The sequence below is a fragment of the Mesocricetus auratus genome, unplaced genomic scaffold, assembly GCF_017639785.1.
Source record: "Mesocricetus auratus isolate SY011 unplaced genomic scaffold, BCM_Maur_2.0 Super-Scaffold_100011, whole genome shotgun sequence".
In the NCBI taxonomy this organism is placed as follows: domain Eukaryota; kingdom Metazoa; phylum Chordata; class Mammalia; order Rodentia; family Cricetidae; genus Mesocricetus; species Mesocricetus auratus.
The window spans coordinates 44867198-44889720 of NW_024429195.1; the positions used below are offsets into that span (position 1 = coordinate 44867198).

The 22523-nt window shown below is 48.3% G+C and overlaps 1 protein-coding gene across 4 annotated transcripts; it reads left to right on the plus strand.

Annotated features, from left to right (window-relative positions):
- Window positions 1-3723: 3723 nt before the first annotated feature.
- Window positions 3724-22238, plus strand: Os9 (OS9 endoplasmic reticulum lectin). 4 transcript variants are annotated; one of them, XM_005079767.4, is made up of 15 exons: window positions 3726-3931; window positions 4358-4534; window positions 5192-5255; window positions 5389-5465; window positions 5703-5801; window positions 17581-17791; window positions 17887-17988; window positions 18166-18263; window positions 18409-18463; window positions 19147-19235; window positions 19387-19671; window positions 19847-20036; window positions 20862-21026; window positions 21157-21269; window positions 21510-22238. In XM_005079767.4, the coding sequence occupies exons 1-15, from the start codon at window positions 3770-3772 to the stop codon at window positions 21633-21635; spliced, it is 2013 nt and encodes a 670-aa protein (XP_005079824.1). In that variant the 5' UTR covers window positions 3726-3769; the 3' UTR covers window positions 21636-22238. The 4 variants fall into 4 exon arrangements, with proteins under 4 accessions (XP_005079826.1, XP_005079824.1, XP_012975786.1 ...); XM_013120331.3 differs by having other exon boundaries at window positions 3727-3931; window positions 18406-18463; XM_005079769.4 differs by lacking the exon at window positions 20862-21026 and having other exon boundaries at window positions 3724-3931.
- The last annotated feature ends 285 nt before the right edge of the window (window positions 22239-22523 follow it).

The window sequence follows — 22523 nt, forward strand, 5'->3', positions numbered from 1 at the left end:
ACACACACATAGTTAAAAATAGGAAAATATATTTTAAAACATCTTTAAAAAGCAAGAAAACAGTCAGTCGGTGGTGGCTCATGCCTTTAATCCCAGCACTCGGGAGGCAGAGGCAGAGGATCTCTGTGAGTTCAAGACCAGTCTGGTCTACAGAGTAAGTTCCAGTACAGCCTCCAAAGCCACAGAGAAACCCTGTCTGAAAAAACCAAAAAAAAAAAAAAAGTAAGAGAACAAAACATAGGTTCAGAAAAATATTGTAGACAATTACCTCGAGACATGGGAATAAAACCCATTTCATACATAATGAGTTTCATGTTTAGACTGATCTCATGCCCCAAAACATACAATATCTTATTGTATGTTTACAAACATTTCAAAATCTAAAATCTATTTCCCAAGCATTTCAGAAAAGGGACACTCAGCTTGGGCAGTGCCCCTTTTGCCTGTAATTGCCTGTAAATACCCCTTTCCTATGAAAAACAATTGTCCCTTAAATGAATATACTCAAGCCAGTTTTCTCTATTTGTTGTTGCTGCTGCCCTTTTTTAAAAATTGGGACAGAATATCATGTAGCCCAGGTTAGCCTCCAGTTCCTATGTAGTCATCTTATTTAGGGTTTCCGTTGCTGTGAAAAGACAACATAACCATGGAAACTCTTTTTTTTTTTTTTTTTTTTTTTTTTTTGGTTTTACGAGACAGGGTTCCTCTGTATTGTTTTGGAGGCTGCCCTGGAACTCACTCTGTAGACCAGGCTGGCCTCGAACTCACAGAGGTCCACCTGCCTCTGCCTCCTGAGTGTTGGGATTAAAGGCGTGTGCCACCAACGCCCGGCAACCATGGCAAGTCTTTTTTTTTTTTTTTTTTTTGGTTTTTCGAGACAGGGTTTCTCTGTGGCTTTGGAGGCTGTCCTGGAACTAGCTCTTGTAGACCAGGCTGGCCTCAAACTCACAGAAATCCGCCTGCCTCTGCCTCCGGAGTGCTGGGATTAAAGGCATGCGCCACCACCGCCCAGCCCATGGCAACTCTTATAAAGAAAACATTCAATTGAGGTGGTGGCTCACAGTTTCAGAGGTTCAGTCCATTATCATCGTGGTGGAGAGCATGGCTGCATGCAGGCAGATGATAGCTGAGAGTTCTACTGTGTCTTGCAGGCAACAGAAAATCGACTGAGATACTGGATGGTATCCTGAGCATCAGAAACACACAGTGACATACTTTCTCCAACAAGGCCATACCCACGCCAAAGCCACAGTCCCTAATAGTGTCATTCCCTACCAGGTTATGGGGGCCATTACATTCAAACTACCACAGTAGCTCAAGATGACTGAACTTCTGATTCCCCTGCCTCTACCTTGAGAGTAGTGGGATAACAGGCATGTGCCACTGCATTCACAATGCTTCGTTGTGCAATATTTTATAATTTAGAAGTTCTTGGAAAAGAAACAAGCCCATAAATATAAGTAAATCTAAACTGGGTAGTGGTGGCACATACTTTTATTTTATTCATTTATTTATTATTTATTTATTGGTTTTTCGAGACAGGGTTTCTCTGTGGCTTTGGAGGCTGTCCTGGAACTTGCTCTGTAGACCAGGCTGGCCTCGAACTCATTAAAGGCATGCACCACCAACATACTTTTAATCCCAGCAGGAACCTGGAGGCAGGAGCCTATGCAGAGGCTGTGGAGGTGCTGCTTATTGGCTTGATCCTCATGGCTTGCTCGACCTGCTTTCTTGTAGAACCCAAGACCAGCAGCCCAGAGATGGCCCCGCCCACCATGGGCTGCCCGCCCCTCATGAATCATTAACTAAGAAAATGCCCAGAGATGGCCCCGCCCACAATGGGCTGCCCTGCCCCTCATGAATCATTAATTGAGAAAATGCCCTACAGGCTGGCCCACAGCTGGATCTTGTGGAGGCATTTTTCTCAATTGAGGTTCCCTACTCTCTTATGACCCTAGCCTGTGTCAAACTGACATAAAACCAGCCAGCACTCTGCTCTGCTGAGCTTTCTTGTCTTGGTTTCTTTCTTGTATATTAAAAATATTTTTCTTGGGGCTGGAGAGAGGGCTCAGCGGTTAAGAGCACTGACTGTTCTTCCACAGGTCCTGAGTTCAATTCCCAGCAACCACATGGTGGCTCACAACCACCTTGAATGAGATCTGGTGCCCTCTGCTGGCATGCAGGCAGAAGACTGTATACACAATAAATAAATAAAATATTTTTTAAAAAAGTTTTCTTAAAAAGATAACGATGCTTGGCTTTCTGTGTATTTAAGAGTGAGGTCTTAGCTGGGCAGTAAGTAGTGGCACATGCCTTCAGCCCCAGCACTCAGGAGGCAGAGGCAGGTGGATTTCTGTGAGTTTGAGGCCAGCCTGGTCTACAGAACGATTCCCAGGACAGCCAGCCAGGGTGACTATAATAAGATTAATTTCTATTTCATTAAGATAAGACTGATAAGGTACTTTTGGGGATCTCCCCCGCCTTGGGGGTGATAAGCTTCCCCACAGCAGGTTTTTCACTTGCTGTTGTTTAGGAATTAATATTCTCAGGGTTGCTAAACCAGTTATCATTCTGTTTGCTTTCCATCTTCCAAAATGTTCCTATCACCACCTTATTTTCCTTTTTCTCTGTTCTCACGGGTTTCTCCCTTATGGTCTGGACAAAAGAAAAGCTCTCCCCCAGCCCCTCAGCCCTCCCCCAACTTTGACAAGAAGCCCCCTTATTTTATTTATTTTTCTCCTTTCTTTTCTCTCCTGTTCTTCCTCTCCCAAGCCTGTTTTGAGTTTTTTTTTTTTTTGGTTTTTGGTTTGTTGTTGGTGGTTTGTTTGTTTCTTCAAGATTTTGCATGTATAAGCTGGGCTGACCTCCAGCTGTCCATCTTTTTGTGTCAGCCTGTAATTATAGGCATCTGCCTCCTCTCTTGGCCCCATTATTATTTCTTCTTCTCCTTTTGAGACAAGTGTCTGTGTATTCCAGGCTTGGGCTGAACTCTATGTATCCAAGGATGACGGCTTGGATTCCAGGTGTGCACCAGCATGCTTGGTTTACACTGCGCAGGGGTATTGAACCCAAGACTTCCCAAGTCATCTCTTGTATCCCAGAGTGGCCTCGAACTCACCATAGGGAGGAGGATGACCCTGAATTATTGATCCTCCTGTCTCTGCTTGACAAGGACTGAGATTACAGGCATGCACTACCCCACTCAGCCCCTTAAGATAATTGCACTGAAAGATAAATTCCGGTTTTGACACAGATTATTTGGTTGCCCTAATGTAGTATGTGTGTATATATACTATGCTTCTGTACGACATGCTTCTGTATAGTAATTGTTTTGCAAAAAGCATTACGTTACTTCCAAAGATACCCCCCACCCCACCATCCGCCTCAATACTCTGCCTGGTGGGAGCGCCATACATTGCAAGAAATACATGACAAAGTGATCAGAAGCGCAATGCTGGGCGAGGGCAGAGACACGCAAAAAGAACACAGCCATAGACCACGCCTCTCTGGAATAAAGAGCGAGGGGGCGGGGTTCAATCTCATTGATGATTGGTTGTTATCTCTGACCAATCATGAACAGCGATTGATTTCTCCTCACTCCCACCCCCACCCCCCAACAGAGATTTTGACGCCACGTTTACAAATGAGGACAGGGTACGTAAGAGAGATGGAACGGGCAGCCAATGAGATCTCGGAGCACTAATAGGAGGGTGAAGCCGCTGCCAGGTTCGGGGCGGAAGGAACGTCCCCGGCTAAGACGGAGCGGAAGATGGCGGCGGAAGCGCTGCTGTCCAGTGTGTTGGGGTTGCTATCGCTCGGGCTCCTGCTACCTGCGCGGCTGACGGGGGCCGTCGGGAGCCTGAATCTAGAGGAGCTGAGCGAGATGCGTTATGGCATCCAGATCCTGCCGTTGCCTGTCATGGGAGGGCAGGTGAGGGCTGTAGGGGCGAGGGTCCTATGCTAGGGGAAGGGGCTCGCACACGATAAAGGAGGAAGGGCAGGTGCGAGCCGGGCACCGGAGACCAGGGGGGGTGGAGAAGGGTAGCTGGTGCTCACACGGCGCCGCTGGCAATCGCAGGCGGACCCATTCCCGGGGGACCCGGCACCGGCAGGGGTGGGGCTTCCCGCTGTGCACCTCGGGTCCCGGGGTCACGGTGAAAGCTCCCAGACTCCGCCGGGTGGGGGAGTGAGAGCGCCCTTTTCCTCCGCCCGCCCGCCCGCCCGAGTGCAAGCTGGAGGACCTGTGGCTTCTTCTCTTCGACTGGGCACTTACTTCCCCAGGGTCTGAAGAGGGATCTCGCTGTTCTTGATCCCAGCCTCTACCTCCCTGGCCCCCTTCCCGACCCTTCTTTCCCAGAGCCAAGCTTCAGACGTGGTGGTGGTGTCTTCGAAGTATAAACAGCGCTATGAGTGCCGCCTGCCAGCTGGAGCCATTCACTTCCAGCGGGAAAGGGAGGAAGAGGCACCCGCCTACCAAGGGCCTGGGATTCCTGAGTTGTTGAGCCCTATGAGAGATGCTCCCTGTCTGCTGAAGGTGAAAGGACCGGGCGGTGGGTGGGATGTAGTCATGACAACTGGAGTGCTAGGGAAGGAGTGGGTCTTCGGGGGGGCCTGTGCGAGTTCCGGGGCCCCTGGTGTGCTAGATATAGTTACAGACAATGGGTGGAGCTCAAAGACTGTTGCATCCACAGATCACCTTTGCCGAATGTGGGGAAGGGTTACTGATAGACGAGAGAAGCAGGCGCCTACCCAGAAAGTCACCGTCTGCCCCTGTTGGTCGTAACTCAGGATCCCATTGTATTTTGGGGAAGTTCATTTAATGCTTGAACCTCTGGGAGTCTTGGTCTGAGAGCTTCAAGGATAACACGATTTCCTATCTTTACGGTGGGCAGAGAGTCTATGATCCCAGGCTGGAGCACATGGCATGGCCCTGTCTCACCCGTCCCCTGACAAAAAAGGAAAGAAAGCAAGAAAAGAAAGAAGGGACACATGTGGAAAGTAGGCATATTTTAGATGTGCGTCTCCAACCATGAAAGAAACAGCTGTCCCTTCTCGCAGAGTCTGGACAACAAACGAGGAAACAGACAGAGATGGGAACTAAATGGAAGTGTATATATTCTGGAGCCAGGAGACTGTGTTTTCAAAAGGAGGGATTTTCATGCCCCTTGATGGTTCATTTTTCAATTGTCAGACCAAGGACTGGTGGACGTATGAATTCTGTTATGGACGCCATATCCAGCAGTACCATATGGAAGGTGATTTGTTCTTAGATTTTTTTTCCCAAGCCTTCACCGTCATGTGTGGAAGGGGACCTCCCTTCCCTCCCAGTCTCCTCCCTTCTAGACCTCATAATGAGAATAATGTGCTTTCCCGTGGCTTCTCTTACAGACTCAGAGATCAAAGGTGACGTCCTCTATCTCGGCTACTATCAGTCAGCCTTCAACTGGGATGACGAAACAGCCAAGGTGACGGAAGAGTGTGGTCAGAGTGGGGACAGGCCGAGCTGCGGGTCGACAGCTCAGGCAACAGGGGAGGGGCACATTTAGCTGGTGCGAATCGTGGGGTTTGGTGCCCATCAAGACCGAGTCCCCTGGGATCGAGACTCCTGTGATGTCGGGGTCCCTGCGGGAAGCTGGGGTCATTCTTCTACCTTGCTTCTTTCTGTTATACCCTCTCCACCCCTCCTGATGTTTTTTCTCCAGGCCTCCAAGCAGCATCGACTGAAACGCTACCACAGCCAGACCTACGGCAACGGGTCCAAGTGTGATCTCAATGGGAGGCCCCGAGAAGCCGAAGTTCGGGTAAGGAGCGCGGTCCCCGAGTATCAGCCCACCTTCCCTGGGAGGAGGGCACATCTAGTTGGCCGCTAGACGCCATTGTCCGGACTTAATTCTGTGCTTCCCGTGTGCTACCCTGAGCACTTCCAGCTGTGTTTAGTCTTTCCAGCGTTTCTCCTCACACTCATCTGAGCTGTTATTACTGTTGGTGTCTCTGACCCCTCATGCTCTGGATGTAGCACTGAGGCATTGGTCTTAACTCTTCTGGCGGAGCTCCTGCGTGGGTGGGAGGCCTGGCATAGGGAAAGACAGATGTCAACACAATGAGTGTGGAAGAAGCCAGTAAGGCAGGGCTCTCAACCTGTGGGGCTCGTGACTCCGTTAGACAAACAGCCCTTCCACAATCCTGACATTGCACATCAGATCTTTACATTATAATTCATAACAGTGGCACAGTCATAGCTATGAAGTAGCAAGGAACATGTTATGGTTGGGGATCACCACAACAAAAGGAATTGCGCTAAAGGGTTGCAGTGTTAGGGAGGTTGAGAACCGTTCTAAGGAGCGAGTGTGAAGGAGAGAGGGTCAGTTCTCCCAAAGCCCCGTTATCCTAGGGATCTATTAAAACTCTTCAGGGCGGGGCATGGTAGCGCATGCAAGCCTGTAATCCCAGCACTCTCGGAGACAGAGCAGGCGGATGTCTGTGAGCTTGAGGCCAAGCCTAGTCTACAGAGTGAGTTCCAGGACAGCTTCAAAACACAAAAACCTCTCTTTGGTTGGATATGGTAGCACACACCTGTAGTCTAAGTAAGTTGGAGGCTGAGGGGGAGCATTGTGAGCTCAAGGCTATCATGAACTTCGTGGCAGAACACTGTACTAAAAAACTAACAAAAGAAAACCTTGTTTTGTCCCGTGTTTGAGACTCTGTGATTCTCACCTTCATCTCGGCCGACAGCTTCCTAACCACTGGTCCCTACCACCTGGCTTATAGCTGAGTGGAGGCAGACAGGGGCAGACAAGCATTCAGAAAGAGCTCTCAGTCTACACCTGGAGAGAACCACGTGACACCTACCAGCACCAGCTTCATGTAAAATAGATTCGCACAATCAACTGTGCATAGTATTGAACACCCAATCCCAAGAGTGGGAAGAATAATTCAATGTTAGCAGCTATTCATTGTATGACTCTTCCTTCCATGCCCGAATCAAGCTGTCAGTATGACGTGGACCATCTTGCAGCGATGCCAGAACTTTGCCAGGTGGCCCATGTGAGCTGTGAGCTGGTTCCAATGTGCCAGCACTTTCTGTCTGGTTCTGGAAACCACTCAGTGCTTCTGCCTCACAAAGAAAACCCACATGTTTCAGCAGTGACCGAGTGGTGCCAGGAACTGACAGGAAATAGTCAAATTCTGGATTTACTTTGTCCTTTAATTTTCTTTTTTCAAGACAGGGCTTTTTGCTGGGCAGTGGTGGGGCACGTCTTTAATCTCAGCACTCAGGAGGAAGAGCCAGGTGAATCTCTGTGAGTTTGAAGCCAGCCTGGTCTACAGAGTGAGTTCCAGAACAGCATCCAAAACTACAGAGAGCCAGGCGTTGGTGGCGCACGCCTTTAATCCCAGCACTCAGGAGGCAGAGGCAGGCGGATCACTGTGAGTCTCCAAAAGCCACAGCGAAACCCTGTCTCGAAAAACAAAAAAAAACTGCAGAGAAACCCTTTCTCAGGGAGAAAAAAAAAAAAAAGACAGGGCTCCTCTGTGTAGTCCTGTCTGTCCTAGAACTTGATCTGTAGACCAGGCTGGTCTTAAACTCACAGAGATCCTCCTGCCTCTGCCTCTTGAGATTATTAAAGAGTGTGTCACCACTGCCTGGCTTAATTTTCATTGTTTTTAATTTATTTATTTTTGGGGTGAGGGGTTCAAGACAGGGTTTCTCTGTGGCTTTGGAGGCTGTCCTGGAACTCTCTCTGTAGACCAGGCTGGTCTTGAACTCACAGAGATCCACCTGTCTCTGCCTCCTGAGTGCTGGGATTAAAGGCGTGCACCACCAACGCCCAGTTTAGCCTGCTTTCTTAATAGAACACAGTACCTCCAGCCCAGGGATGGCACCACCCAATGACCTGGGTTCTCCCTCTTCAATTACTAATTGAGAAAATGCCTTACAACTGGATCTCAAGAAGGCATTTATTTTCTCAGCTGAGGTTCCTTCCTTTCTGATGACTCTACTTGTGTCAAGTTGAGACAAAACCAGCCAGCCCAGTGTTTTATATTCCTCAAAGTCAGTGTCATAAACTGGCCTTGGGATGGCTCAGCCCTACTGAGGCAGGGGACTGCGAGTCTGGGGCCAGCCTGGACTCCATAGGGAGTTGTAGGCCATTCTGGGTTACAGAATGAGAGACTGTCGTAAAAACAAACAAGAGTATGTACCATTGCCTGAGATGTTCTTACGTAATGTCTGCCTCCATATAGCTATACTAAAAAGAGCCCCAAGAAGGGAAGGTGATGTCTGACCTGTTTCTTGCTATATCCTAGTTCCTGGGGTGGGGCCTAATACCAGTCGATACCCAACTATTTACGCAATGAATACAATGAATAAATGACAACCCGTTCAAATATTTCCTTTCTTTCTGCAGAGGCAGGTGGATCTCTGAGTTCAAAGGCAGCCTAGTCTACAGAGTGAGTTCCAGGACAGTCAAAAGCTATACTGAGAAACCCTGTCTTGAAACAAAACAAAGCAAAAAAACCATTCCATCTGGAGTGAGGTGCTATCTAGCTGTGGTTTCAGTTTGCATTTCCTAGATAACTGTTCATTCTTTCCACCATGGGTTCCCAGAATCAAATTCAAGTCATCAGGCTTGCACAACAAACACTGTCACCCACTGAGCCATCCTGCTAACCCACAGAGACTTTTAAGATGTGCTTATAGGCATATATCTGCAACTGTTTCAACATGAATCTAAAAATCCCTCCATTCTCTTATACAGATGCTGTTTTTCTGTTACACACCTGCACCATCTCTTATCTAAATAGTTCCCTACGGATGGATATGTAGTTGTCTTAAAGCTTTTATTTATATAGAATTGCTGCAGTGAACAGTCTTCTTGTACCTATAGAGTATATGCAGATTATATTCCTGGAAGTAGACTTGTGTGATTTGGATATGTGCTGCCAAATTACCCTACTTAGGAACACTGCTCTCCTCAGTGTGTAAAAATGCCAGCCTGCTATCTTTTTAAACTTTTGGAATTTGGCTATGCATTGGCTATGCATCAGATAAAGAATTCTTTCTCAGAATGGTTTTGTTTTACATTTCTCCTTACAATTCCTTGTCCTTAAGAGTTTCTTGTCATCACAACACTTAGGAGGCAGAGGCAGGAGGATCACTAGTTTGCATAAGGAGTTCCAAGATAGCCAGGGCTACATTGTGAGACACTGTCTCAGAACAGGCAAACAACAGTCTCATCCCTTTAATACTTTGTTGTTTTTGCTTTTTTCCAGACAGGCTTTTTCTGTGTAGTCCTGACTGTCCTGTAATTCACTCTGTAGACCAGACTGGCCTCGAACTCACAGAGATCTGTAGTCTGCCTCTGTCTCTGCCTCCCGAGTGCTGGGGTAAAAGACGTGCACCACCACCCAGCTCCTTTACACTTTAACTATCATTGTCTTTGCCTTGTTTCCCAGTGACTTGTCTACTTGTATGTCAGTGACCATCCTGCTGACTTTGTAGCTTTTCTTGAAACTTTTTCCCCCTCCTGGTCCTGAGGATTGAATCCATGCCTTTGACTTCTGGTCCATCCTTTTAAGTTCCTGAGCAGAATGTCCACCTCACTAATTTCCAGGCTCTTTCCTAATTTCGTATTTAAAGCTATCTATTTTGCTCAGAATACTATTTGGTTGCATCCCTCCAATTATTTATTTATTTATTTGGTTAGTTGGTTGGTTGGTTGTCTTTGGTTTTTTTGAATCAGGGTTTTTCTGTGTAGCTTTGGAGCCTGTCCTGGAACTGGATCTTGTAGACGAGGCTGGTCTTGAACTCACAGAGATCCACTTGCCCCTGCCTCTGCCTCCCAAGTGCTGGGACTAAAGGTGTGCACCATCACCCTCAGACCCTCCAATTTTAATGTGTACTTTGTACATTTTCAGTACAGTCTCTACCTTGATTCAGAACTACATTCTTAGTGTCTGTCTAAACCCATGTGTCTTACTTTTGTTGTTTTTGGTTTGGTTTCAGAGGTGGCTGTTGTTTGTTTTGTGTCTTTGAGACAGGATCTCACTGTGTAGCCTGAGCCTCCCAGTGCTGGGATCAAAGATGTGGTAAGACTGCTGTTGTTATTTGCTGTGTGAAAGAATGGTTTTTCTCCTTGAAACTCTTTTTGGTATTTATTTAGGGTTAGTCATGGTCTTTTGCTTCCTTCTGTTTATGATATAGGTTGTTTGTTCCCCACAGTAAGCCACAATGACAAGGAACTGGTCACTTCCTGTCAGTCCATAGGAGCTGCTTTGGGTTTGGCCTGCTGCTGTTGAAGCCAGGTTTCTTACTCTTTGGCCTCTTTTTTTTTTAATCTTCCTTCACCAGTTCATGTTTCACATGCTCAATTTTCAGGTTCATACTCCTGGCAAGAAACTTGCCTGTAACTTGTTTGTTTACAACACTAACAGAATGCCGAGTGGCACTCTCGGTTTGCTATGGTAACCTTTATGGGGTGTTCCTTGCTGGACAGTACTACATAACCCTTCTTGTGGGTTCCCATATATGTGGCCAAAAGCAACTGTGTGTTCTAAAAGCCTGGAGAATTTGTAGCTGCTGCCTGTCCGCTCTCTCTTTCCCTCTGTGTTTGCCATCTTGGTGAGTTTGCAGGCTAGCCCAGCAGTTCCTTATGTGACCCAGTTCCAGGCTTGCACACTGAGGCCTCGCTGAAGGTTAAGTGGACAGACACACATTCACTTCAGGGTGACGTATCTTCACTGCAGTGTGAGCTGCAAGACATATAGTGGATGCCTGGGACTCAGGCTGATTGTAGCCAGGATGTCCTGGATGGCCCATGAAGTAGCTGCCTGTTCTCTGGACTTGGTTTTTAAGATTTTATTTATTTATTATATATACAGTGTTCTGTGTGCACAGCAGAAGAGGGCACCAGGTCTCGTTATAGATAGTTGTGAGCCACCATGTGGTTGCTGGGAATTGAAACTCAGGACCTCTGGAAGAGAAGCCAGTGCTTCTCTGAGCTATCTCTCCAGTCCTGTTTTTTTGTTTTTTAATTTGTTTTTAGCATAGGGTTTCGGGTAGCTCAGGTTGGTCTTGAACTTGTTGTGAAGCTAGAGATGACCTTGAACTCCCAATCTTCCTCCTACCTCTCAAGTGCTGGAATTATAAGTGTGTACTAACACACTTTTTAAAAAAAGATTTATTTATTATGTGTATAGTGTTCTGCCTGTATGTATAACTGCAGACCAGAAGAGGGCACCAGATCTCACTACAGATGGTTCTGAGCCACCATGTGGTTTCTGGGAATTGAATTCAGGACCTTTGGAAGAACAAGCAGTGCTCTTAACTGCTGAGCCATCTCTCCAGCCCCCATCACACAGTTTTTTTAAAAGGGATGTATGTGTTTGAAAGTGTGGTTTCTCTAGTTACTTACTTGGGTATTCTCATCAGTGCTAGGCATGGTAACTGTGCACTTTTAGTTTCACTATTTGGAACATTGAGGCAGGAGGATCGCTGGAGCTTAGGAGTTCAAGGCCAGACTGGGCAACATCATAATGAGACGTCATTGTTCAGTGTTGGAGACAGTCAACTTGGTCATGTATGTCCCCACATTCCAGAGTCTCAATGTATAGCTGAGACTGGCTTTGAACTAGATCCTTCAGCCTCAGTCTCCCAAATGCAGTGATGATGGATGCAGTTTGTTGTTCTGAATGCTGGTGTGCACTTGCCATGCTATATGTGTGGAGGTCAAAGGACAAATTCAGGTCTTGGTCTTCATCATTTACCTTGTTTGAAATAGGATATGGTAACAGGCTTTCTTTTGAGTCACCAACCAGCTCCCCAGTCATGACATGGAGACTTCTTATTAGTTTTGAATTCTAGGCCTTTTCTTTCTTTCTTTCTTTCTTTCTTTCTTTCTTTCTTTCTTTCTTTCTCCTTTCCTTTTGGTTTTTTGGTTTGTTCGAGACAGGGTTTCTCTGTATTGTTTTGGAGGCTGTCCTGGAAATCCCTCTGTAGACCAGGCTGGCCTTGAATTTACAGAGATCCACCTGCCTCTGCCTCCCGAATACTGGGATTAAAAGCGTGCGCCACCAACGCCCGGCTCTTTGAATGTTTTTTTAGAACTAATCTAAGTCTTGACCTGCAATTTTATTATTTTGTGTTCTGTTTTGAAATTGAATTTCACTATATAGTGCCCAGCTCTAAGCCTTTTTAACTCTTATTTCTTGCTACCTCTTTTTAAAAATTTTTTATTTTTTGGTTTTTACGAGACAGGGTTTCTCTGTATTGTTTTGGAGGCTGTCGGTCCAGCCCGGCCTCAAATTCACAGAGATCTGCCTGCCTCTGTCTCCTCTGCCTCCCGAGTGCTGGGATTAAAGGCATGCACCACCACCGCCCGGCACCTTGCTACCTCTTATAACTGAAATTATCCTGTTTCTCTTCATCTCAGTTTTGCCTCAGTGCTTTTAAACCTATTTCTGTATGTCTTTCCTGCTTCTCTTGTTTGGCTGGCTGGCGCTGCTTGACTTCTGGCCCCTGGTGTGTCCCTCTTTTCTCCCTTGGTCTCCTCCTCCCCAGCCTAGTGTCTTTCTCCTATTTATTCCTTCTGCCTGCCTGCCCTGCCTATCCCTCTCCTACCTAGCCATTGGATATTCAGCTTTTTAGTAGGCCAATCAGGTGCCTTAGTCAGGCAAGGAGAAACAAATGTAATACATCTTTATATAATTAAACAAAGGCAGCAGAAACAAATGTAACACATCTTTACATTGTTAACAAAGACAGCAGAAACAAGTGTAACACATCTTTACTTAATTAAATAAGTGCTGGAGAAACAAATGTAACACATCTTTACATTGTTACCAAAGGCAGCAGAAACAAATGTAACCCATCTTTGCTTAGTTAATGTAACACTCCACAATAGGCGGCCTTTGATGACTTGCATGTGGGGCTAGCAGGCTGATAATCTTCCACGGATCCTCTTCACTTCCCATCTTGCTGTAGGAGCTTTACATGGGTCTTGGAGATTCCAATTGGGGCGCTCACTCACCCTTGTATGGCAAACGCTTTATTTACCCATTAAATCATCTCATCAGGATTTTCGTGCTTACTCATGAGCAATTCAATAGTCCTTCCTAGTTACTGCCTTGTAACTTTTCAGGTGTCTCTACCATTCTGTTGATAAAATCATGCTAACCTCAGAAAATAAAAAAAAAATCAGGTCTGTGAGATGGTTCAGTAGGTAAAAGTTCTTGTTGCCTGGGTTCAGTCCCTGAGACCCACATGGTAGAGAAAATCAACTCCCACAGTCTGTCCTCTGACCTCCACCCCCCACATACATACAGCATCCAGCACACGCATATACAGTAAACAAATGAAAATATTTTTAACAAACTCAAAAATAGTCTCACTTTTTCTATACTCTCAAGACAGTGTATGATTAGAATTTTTTATTCTTTGAATGTTTTTTTTGTTTTTGTTTTTTTTTTGTTTTTTTGGTTTTTCGAGACAGGGTTTCTCTGTGGCTTTGGAGGCTGTCCGAACTCACTTTGTAGTCCAGGCTGACCTCGAACTCACAGAGATCCGCCTGCCTCTGCCTCCCAAGTGCTGGGATTAAAAGCGAGCACCACCACCACCTGGCCTGATTCCTTTTCTTTACTAGTTCTAGGAATATTTAAATTTTCTACTTCAACTTAGACTAGTTTTGCTGTTATGTTTTTCTTGATATTTTTCCATTTCATCAGATTTTTCTGAATTATTAATGTACAGTTGTTCATTGTATACTTATATTAGCTTTTTTTCTAGTTTGGATTTTGAGACAAGGTCTTGTGTTGCTCTAGCCCTCCCCAAACTCACTATGTAGAAGATAGCCTTGAACCTCTGGTAGGTCAGGTGCCACCACGTTGGCTTCTGTAATTGAGCTCCATCCCTCCTGGGTCACGTTGGCTTCTCCGTAATTCTTACCTGGGCAGCACTGTTCACCTGCTGAGCCACCCTCCCACCCCCATCCCCCTACCCCCGCCCTCACCTGCTCAGACCTCATTCTGCTCCTGCCCATGGGAAATCCCTTTCCATCTCCCTCTTCCTTTTTAATTGTAAGAATCTTCTTTTCTTTTTTTCCTTTGTCTGCTCACAAGATACAGTAAGGAAATCCCTATTCCTTTGTTTTGCTTTGTTTAGGATATTTGTTTGTTTGCTGGCTTGTTTTTGAGACAGGCTGGCTTTGAACTCTAGACCCTCCTGCCGCTCGCTTGTCCTGAGTGTTGGATTTGCAGGTGTGCGAGCCCACACCCAACCCTATTCCCTGCAGCTCTTTCCAAGTGCATCCATCGTCCCCACGCCTTTGCAGCTGTGTAGTAAATACCCCAGAGCACATATGCCCATTGTCTCACCACCAATATTGCGCTGAATGAAATCGGTCACCCCCAACCTTTGTTGCAACAAAAGATAGTTTTATACTGTGTGTTTCCTATAGCTATTTAAGTATGATGTGACATAGTTTCATTTTTTTAATCTTTGAGCCATCTCTCCAGCCCATATTTTAATTTTTTTATTCTTTACTTATTTTTGAAACAGGGTCTCACTGTATAGCCCTGGTTGTCCTGGACTTATTCTGTAGAGCAGGCTAGCCTCAAACTAACAAAGGTCCTCCTGCCTCTGCTTCTCCAAGTGCCAGGATTGAAGATGTGCACCATCACTGCCTGCTACACCACCATTTTTTAATGTCTTCTAAAGAGACTCCACCTTTCTTCCCACTGCCCCCCCACCCCACCCCCAGCCTTCCTTCCTTTCTTGTACTAGGAACCAAACCAGGGCTTGTGCGTGGTAGACAAAATCATACCACCAAGTTCTGCCCAGTTCTGCCTTAAGTTTCTTCTTTTTCTAGTATCTAGGTTTGCTATATGTCTGTTTTGGGGGATGTGCAGAGCTTTTTAAGACACTGTCTGCTATAGCCCAAACTATCCTTGATCTCCTGATTCTCTTGCCTTCACTTGCTACGTGCTGGGATTACAAGCAAGGTTTATCTTTTATCGATTTCTTGTTTACTTGTTTCAGTCAGAAAAGTGCCCCATTTAATTTTCAGCCCTGTTAAGTTTGTTGAGTCTGGTTCTATGGCGCATTGTACATCAGTGTCTGGACATGCATGCAGAGAACATGTGGTCAGGTTGCCTACTATCTAAGATCACGATTTCCAATTGTGTTATCTGTGCTGATTTGTCTCCTGCTGTATCAATTTAAATTTTTAAAGATGTATTTCTTTATTATGCAGTGTTCTGTCTGTGTGTCTTCCTTTACTCCAGAAGAGGGCACCAGATCTCATTGCAGATGGTTGTGAACCACCATGAGGTTGCTGGGAACTGAACTCAGGACCTCTAGAAGAACAACTCGTGCTCTTAAGCCCCTGAGCCATCTTTCCAGCCCCTTGATTATTGTTAATTAATTTCTTATCTATGGACTCATATTCATCTAGTTCACTAACATTTATGAAGTCCTCTATGCCATGTACTTTTCTAGTTGCTAGTGATATTTCATTAAGCAACAGATAAAAATTTGTTTAGACAGGCAATGGCAAGATAGAGAATGTATGATGGCTAAAATGAATTTCATCCCTAAAGGCTTTTGTGTTACAGTGACATTCTGTAGCATTTTATCTGTGTGATACTGATACAGTACTGTGGCTTTCTTGAGTCACTATTACTTTATTTTTTTCATCTTTCACACACCCCCAGCCTCCTACTGTTTTTATGTTTTAAATGTGTTCTTTGAGCAGGATATTGTTCATCTTTTTTTTTTAATTATCCTGACAGTGTTGTTAAGTGCACTGTGGGGACTTCCTTTGTCTCCATGCTCCGGATTGAATGTTGACCTTGTGCAGGTCAGCCAGTACCCTCCCAGGAACCACACGCATCTCTGTCCAACCTGCTGAGCTTTAACCATTTCCCAAGCTTAGTGGCTCAATTTTCCAGTCCCACCAGTGGTTTGTGAGGCCAAGGCTTGGTGTTACCTTCCTCACCAAAGCCCTTGTGGTGATGGTGGAATGTTTGATTGGCTCTTCCTTGATAGTGTGTTTTCATCTGTTTATTGATAATTTCTCTTCCCTGAAGCAATCAATGGCTGTTTAATTCTTTTAACATTTTTAAATTGGGTTATTTGTCTTTTTATTATTAGAGTGTAAGTGCTCTTTTTCTTTCCTTTTTCCTTTTTGTGACAAGATCTTGCACTGTAGCCCAGACTGGCCTTGAACTTGCTAGGTAGCCCATGCTAGCCTTGAACTCCAGATTCTCCTGCCTCAGCCTCCCTAGTGCTATGATTACGGCAGCCAGCTCACATAGCTCCTGTCTCTGAGCTCACTTAGTTAATTAGTTTTTCAAACTGTAGCCCAGGCTGGCCTTGAACTTGCTATATAGCTCAGGCTGGCCTTAAGTTCATAACAATTGTCCTCCATTAGCCTCCAGAGCTGTGGGATTATAGATTTGCTCTACCATGTTTAAACACTTTTTTTTTAATGAGGGACACTTCTTGTCATTTTTGTTCAGGGGCCATGCTAATCTCTGTATCCTTGCAGTCTTAGTATGTGTGCTGCCGAGTGGAGTGCCACTTTTTTTTAATTCACTGTTATTGTGAGAGTGCATGTCACAGCACATATATGGGTGTCAGAGAACAATTTGTAGGAGCTGATTCTCTCCTTCCACTGTGTGAGACACTGGGGATCAAACTCAAACTGTTAGGCTTGATTGCAAGCTCCATCACCCTCCAAGCCAACTCACCAGCACCTACAACTCACCAGCACCTACAACTCACCAGCACCTACAACTCACCAGCACCTACAACTCACCAGCACCTACAACTCACCAGCACCTACAACTCACCAGCACCTACAACTCACCAGCCCTACAACTCACCAGCCCTACAACTCACCAGCACCTACAACTCACCAGCACCTACAACTCACCAGCCCTACAACTCACCAGCACCTACAACTCACCAGCACCTACAACTCACCAGCCCTACAACTCACCAGCCCTACAACTCACCAGCACCTACAACTCACCAGCACCTACAACTCACCAGCCCTACAACTCACCAGCACCTACAACTCACCAGCACCTACAACTCACCAGCACCTACAACTCACCAGCCCTACACACCATGTTTGTACAAAGTAAGGAAATGACACAAACATTTATTGACTGCCTACAGCTAAGTTGCCTAATTAACCTTCCATTTTTATCTCTTACCAGCTTGTCATTTGTTGTTGTTGTTTGTTTGGTTTGGTTTTTCGAGACAGGGTTTCTCTGTATTGTTTTGGAGGCTGTCCTGGAACTCGATCTGTAGACCACGCTGGCCTGGAACTCACAGAGATCCGCCTGCCTCTGCCTCCCGAGTGCTGGGATTAAAGGCATGCGCCACCAACGCCCGGCTTGTGTTAATGCCTTTCTTGCTTGGTCTTTGTGACAACCAGATAATTGAATCTGTGTAAGATGACATGTGCCCAGGTGCCCAGTGTCTGGCATAAGAACTGCTTCACAGAAGACAGCTGCTCTGAGAACCAAAGGTAGCTTGGCAGTTTTTATGACTGACTCTCCCTTCCCGCCCTGCCACAGTTCCTTTGTGATGAGGGCGCAGGTATATCTGGGGACTACATTGATCGAGTAGATGAGCCCTTGTCCTGCTCCTACGTGCTGACCATCCGGACGTCTCGGCTCTGCCCCCACCCTCTCCTCCGGCCCCCAGCCAGCGCTGCTCCACAGGCCATTCTTTGTCACCCTGCCCTGCAGCCCGACGAGTACATGGCCTACCTCCAGAGGCAAGCTGGTGAGTGAGACAGGAAGAAAACCAGGGATGCGGCAGGCGGGCGCAGTGTTGGATGGGTCCCTATCCTGTCTGCACACTCACTGTTTTTCTGGTAGAGTCAAAGCAGCAGGAGGAGAAAATCACAGAGGAAGTCCAAGACACAGACCACCAAGTGTGGGGGGAGACCAAGTCTGCTGCAGTACCCCCAGAGAAAGAAGGTAAGTGAGCTTTTGGCCATTCCACGGAACTGGCCACAACTGCCTTGCTTCCCTGACCTTTGTCTCATGCTGGCAGCTGTGGGGGCTCCAAGCCACCGCTAACACAGAGGCAGTACACCTCCTCCTGCTTTGCTCCCTTCTCCCCATTTTCACATTCCCTCTGCGATCCCTACCCAGACGTCAGCCCAGCCAAGGAACACAAGGAATCGGAGTTCTGGAAGATGCTGCATGAGCCAGAGGAACAGGCTGCAGGAGGAGAGGAGGCGCAGGCCGAGGTGAGGACTGCCTCTCCAAAGAGTCTGGGCTCGGGCTTTGGGATGGGTAGGGTCCCCAAACCAAATCTACAAGCCGGCCTCCTTGGTCAGGGATGAAAGGGTATAGAGCCTTCATGCCTGAGTCTGCCCTTTCCCCCCTCAGCAGGAGCAGGACCGGAACCCTGAGGCTACAGCAGATCCACCTCCCAACCCTCCTGATGGTCAGTGAACTCTGTCTCCTCTAGTCCTTAGGTGGGGGGTAGAGTAGAGCCAAGCACTCAGATGTCAACATCCTTCCCCATTTCTCATGGGGCCAAGAACTGAACCCAGACTCTTGCACACTGATGCTCTACCACTTAGCCATCCTCCTGCCCCTCCCCCACCCCGGCTCACCGCTCACTTTGATGCTTTAGTCACTTCCGGAGCAGCAGGACCACTTAAGGAGGTCAAAGGGCACTGGGGCTCCATGCTTAATAACTTTGCACTCCCAGTCGATGTCATGTAATTTTATGGTTTGCCCACCTATAAAATGTGGGCAGAGCCACACCCTAGAGAGTTGGGAGGGTAAATGGAATGCCCAGAACCGAGCACATGCCAAATACCTGCAGAAAGCAGGGTCCCGCGGGGGGGTGGCGGCGCACGCCTTTAGTCCCAGCACTCAGGAGACAGAAGTAGGCGGGTCTCTGCGAGATCGAGGCCAGCCTGAGGAAAATAAAAAGATTCAGGTGTTCATGGAGGAGGGTTCTTAGTGATTTGGCATCCCTGTTTGTTTGCCGTCTCTCAGCTGCCAGCCAGCTAGTCCCTGAGGTAGAGACTGTGGCCCTTGCCCATGGTGCCTCTCCTCAGGCATAAAGAGAAGACTTATAACGCAAAAGACCCATGCCTACTCTCTTTCCCATCTCAGATCTTCAGAACAATGTGCAGGTCAAAGTCATCCGAAGCCCGGCCGACTTGATTCGACTGATAGAGGAACTGAAAGGTGGAGCCAAAAAGGTACGGCCCTGCTCAGGGGCGGGGCGGGCCTGCCTCCCAGCTTCATCTGGAACAAACTAGGCTCAGTAGAGCTGGCTGCCCTTCCTGCGGGCCCCCACTACCATGTTCTGCCACCTCCAAACTATCCATCTCCTCCCCACCCCTGACTCAGGGGAAGCCCAGCACAGGCCAGCAGCAGCCTGGAGATGATACCACGGAGGCCTCTAGGAGGGAGGCGGAGCTGAAGGAAAAGGGGGATGAACCCCAGGCTGTTGTGGAGGAAGAGGACAATGAGGAGGAGGAGGAAGAGGAGGAGGAGGAAGACGAGGATGAGCGGCAGTTATTGGGAGAGTTCGAGAAGGAGCTGGAAGGGATGCTGCTTCCCTCGGACCGAGAGCGGCTCCGCTCGGAGGTTAAGGCCGGCATGGAGCGGGAGCTGGAGAACATCATCCAGGAGGTGAGCCGCTCTCGCTCCTGTGGGTGCCACAGAGGCCTGTGTCTGCCGTGCAGGACAGGGCCTCCCAGTGGGGTGACTGATCCTTTAGCTATAAGAGGGAGCGAAAGAAAGGCAGTTTCTCTCCTACAGGGCATGTCCCCCAGAACATTAACCCCACCTTCTGTGTGCCTTCCAGACAGAGAAGGAACTGGACCCAGATGGCCTGAGGAAGGAGTCGGAACGGGAACAGGCAATACTGGCCCTGACAGCCACTCTGGATAAACTCATCAAGAGGCTGCAGGAAAACCAGAGTCCAGACCTGCTGCAGAAGCATAAGAAAAAGAGGACCGTCCCTCAGAAGCCTACCCCATCACCGCCTCCTACAGGTGAGAGCAGGCACAGCCCTGAGAGCTCCACCTTTGGGAGCTAATGTCTCCCTCCATTGTCGTCTCTGCACGGTCACCTCAGAGTCATCCTTGCGGAAGTCTGCCTTGGTCCCTGGTTCGGTCTTTATGCCACTGTCTAGCATTCTGCCTGGCCCTTAGGCAGTCCCTAAATGACCATGAGCCTAGAAGCTGAAAAGCACCCATTCATGAATGAAGAAGGGGCTCTCTGCCCTCCCTGTGGGTGGGGGTCAGGGAAAGGAGACAGTTTGGGGTTTCCATAGCGACGCTTGTGGGAGATGGGCAAGCAAGTGTCGGGTGTGGCAGTACCCAGAACGGCCCAGCTGTGGGGGTGAGTGGGCGAGCCCATTGGCATGAGCCGCCAGCCTGGCCACACCAGCCATGCCTTCTTGCATCCTTACGTTTATTTGCTGGAGCCCTACTCGTGTGGAGAGAGAAGGCGTTCCAAATAGAATATTCCAGTTTCAAACCTTCCACCTTTTTTGGTAAACACTGAGTATTAAATCTCAGCATGGGAGAAAGCAAGCCATGGCTTTCCAACCTGCTCTATAAAACAAAACACCTTTGTTGGTTCAGGTGGCTTGATCTGGCTTTCCGAAAGCCACTGTTTTCCTACATAGAAGATGGGAGAGTTACAGGATGGGAGGGGGGACTGCTGTTGGGGAAGGGCGTGGTTTTGAATCCTGGATCACATTCATGGGACTGAGAGTTTCTATCCCACCTAGCCATGGCTTAGAGAAGCTACCCCCACCGCCGTCCCCCAGGAGTCACATTCTGCTTTGTGTCTCCTGTGTCTTCCCCTCTAAGAGGAGGAGCCTGAACACAGAGTCCGGGTCCGAGTCACCAAGCTCCGGCATGGAGGCCCCAATCAGGATCTGACTGTCCTGGAGATGAACCGGGAAAACCCACAGCTGAAACAGATCGAGGGGCTGGTGAAAGACGTGCTGGAGAGGGAGGGGCTCGCGGCCGCAGGTGGGCCCTGGAGGGCTTGCCACACGAGTGGCAGGGCTGGGTCACGGGCCTCCGGCTTGGGACCTGGAGGGCAGGGGACCCTCTAAGCCCCCAGCCTTCCTCTCCTCACCACCCACATTGCTTCTCCCAGGGAAGATTGAGATCAAAATTGTGCGACCCGGGGCTGAAGGTAACGAGGAGGACACTCGCTGGCTGACTGATGAAGACACAAAAAACCTTAAAGAGATCTTCTTCAATATCTTGGTGAGTGAGGCATCCTACCCAAGTCCTGAACCCCAGCTCACCCCTCTGTGGTGCCGAAATCAAGGTCTGGTGGCACCGTGGCCAGTCATCCTGCTGTCTGAGGTGAAGCTAAGTTACTACAAGAGGCCTTATCCCCAGTCCCTGCCTGCCACCACAGTCTCAGGACCCCCAGATCCTAGAGCACAGGGCTTCCCTCGGCTACAGGCAGCGATTCCAGCTCAATGCCCCCCCTCCTCCCAGGTGCAGGGAGCAGAAGAGGCCAATAAAGAGCGCCAGAGACAGAAAGACCTGGAGAGCAATTACCGCCGCGTGTGGGGCTCTCCAGGCGGGGAGGACACTGGGGACCGGGATGAGTTTGATTTCTGAAACCAGCGCTGCCCGGCCTTCCAAGGATTCCAGAATCTTCCTGACTGGCTCTGCTTCCTCCTCCTCCCCCACCTTGGGGCCCCCGGAGGCAAAAGGGCAAGTCGGAGCCAAGCTCAGAGAGAGTGTGCGGGACCCAACGGTGGAGAACTGTTGCCGCTCCAGAACCACCCTCAGACCTCGGCAAGGCCTGTGGGCCCCACTCCCCCAACACGCCTTGCTTTGCCCCTTTGGCTTTTCCCGCCACCTCACTTCCTGGCTCTTACCCCATTTACCCAGAGACCCGGTAAGATCTTGTGAGTAGGGTATGGTGGGAAAAGCAGGCGAGCTGGACAGTTTCTCAGACTCCAAGAAAGCAGGCCCCATCCACCCCACCCCACCCCGATGCCCTGTTGCCCTGTTGCTGTTGGGGCATCGCTTGCTCCTTCCTTCCATTTCCTGTTCCCACTGTCCCGTTATCTGTGCTTCTGAGTCAGGAGCCCTTACCTCTGTCCCTGCGGGAACAGGAGACCTTGCATATCACCTCACACACAATCCCAGCAAAAAGGGCTGAGTATGGAGCCACTCATGTACTTCAGGGTTCTGAATAAAGAACTGGACCATCAATGCATCGACCTTGTGGGGAGAGGTTTGGCTGGTCTTTTCAGGATGGGGACATGTCCTCTCCTCCTGTTTACCCTCCCCCAAGAGTATCAGTGTGCCTGGGGTACCCAGCCCCCCAGAGAATGTCAGTGTGCTTGGGGTACCCACCCTCCCAGAGAGCATCAGTATGCCTGGGGTACCCACCCCCCAGAGAGTATCAGTGTGCTTGGGGTACCCACCCTCAGAGAGCATCAGTGTGTCTGGGGTACCCACCCTCAGAGAGCATCAGTGTTCCTGGGGTACCCACCC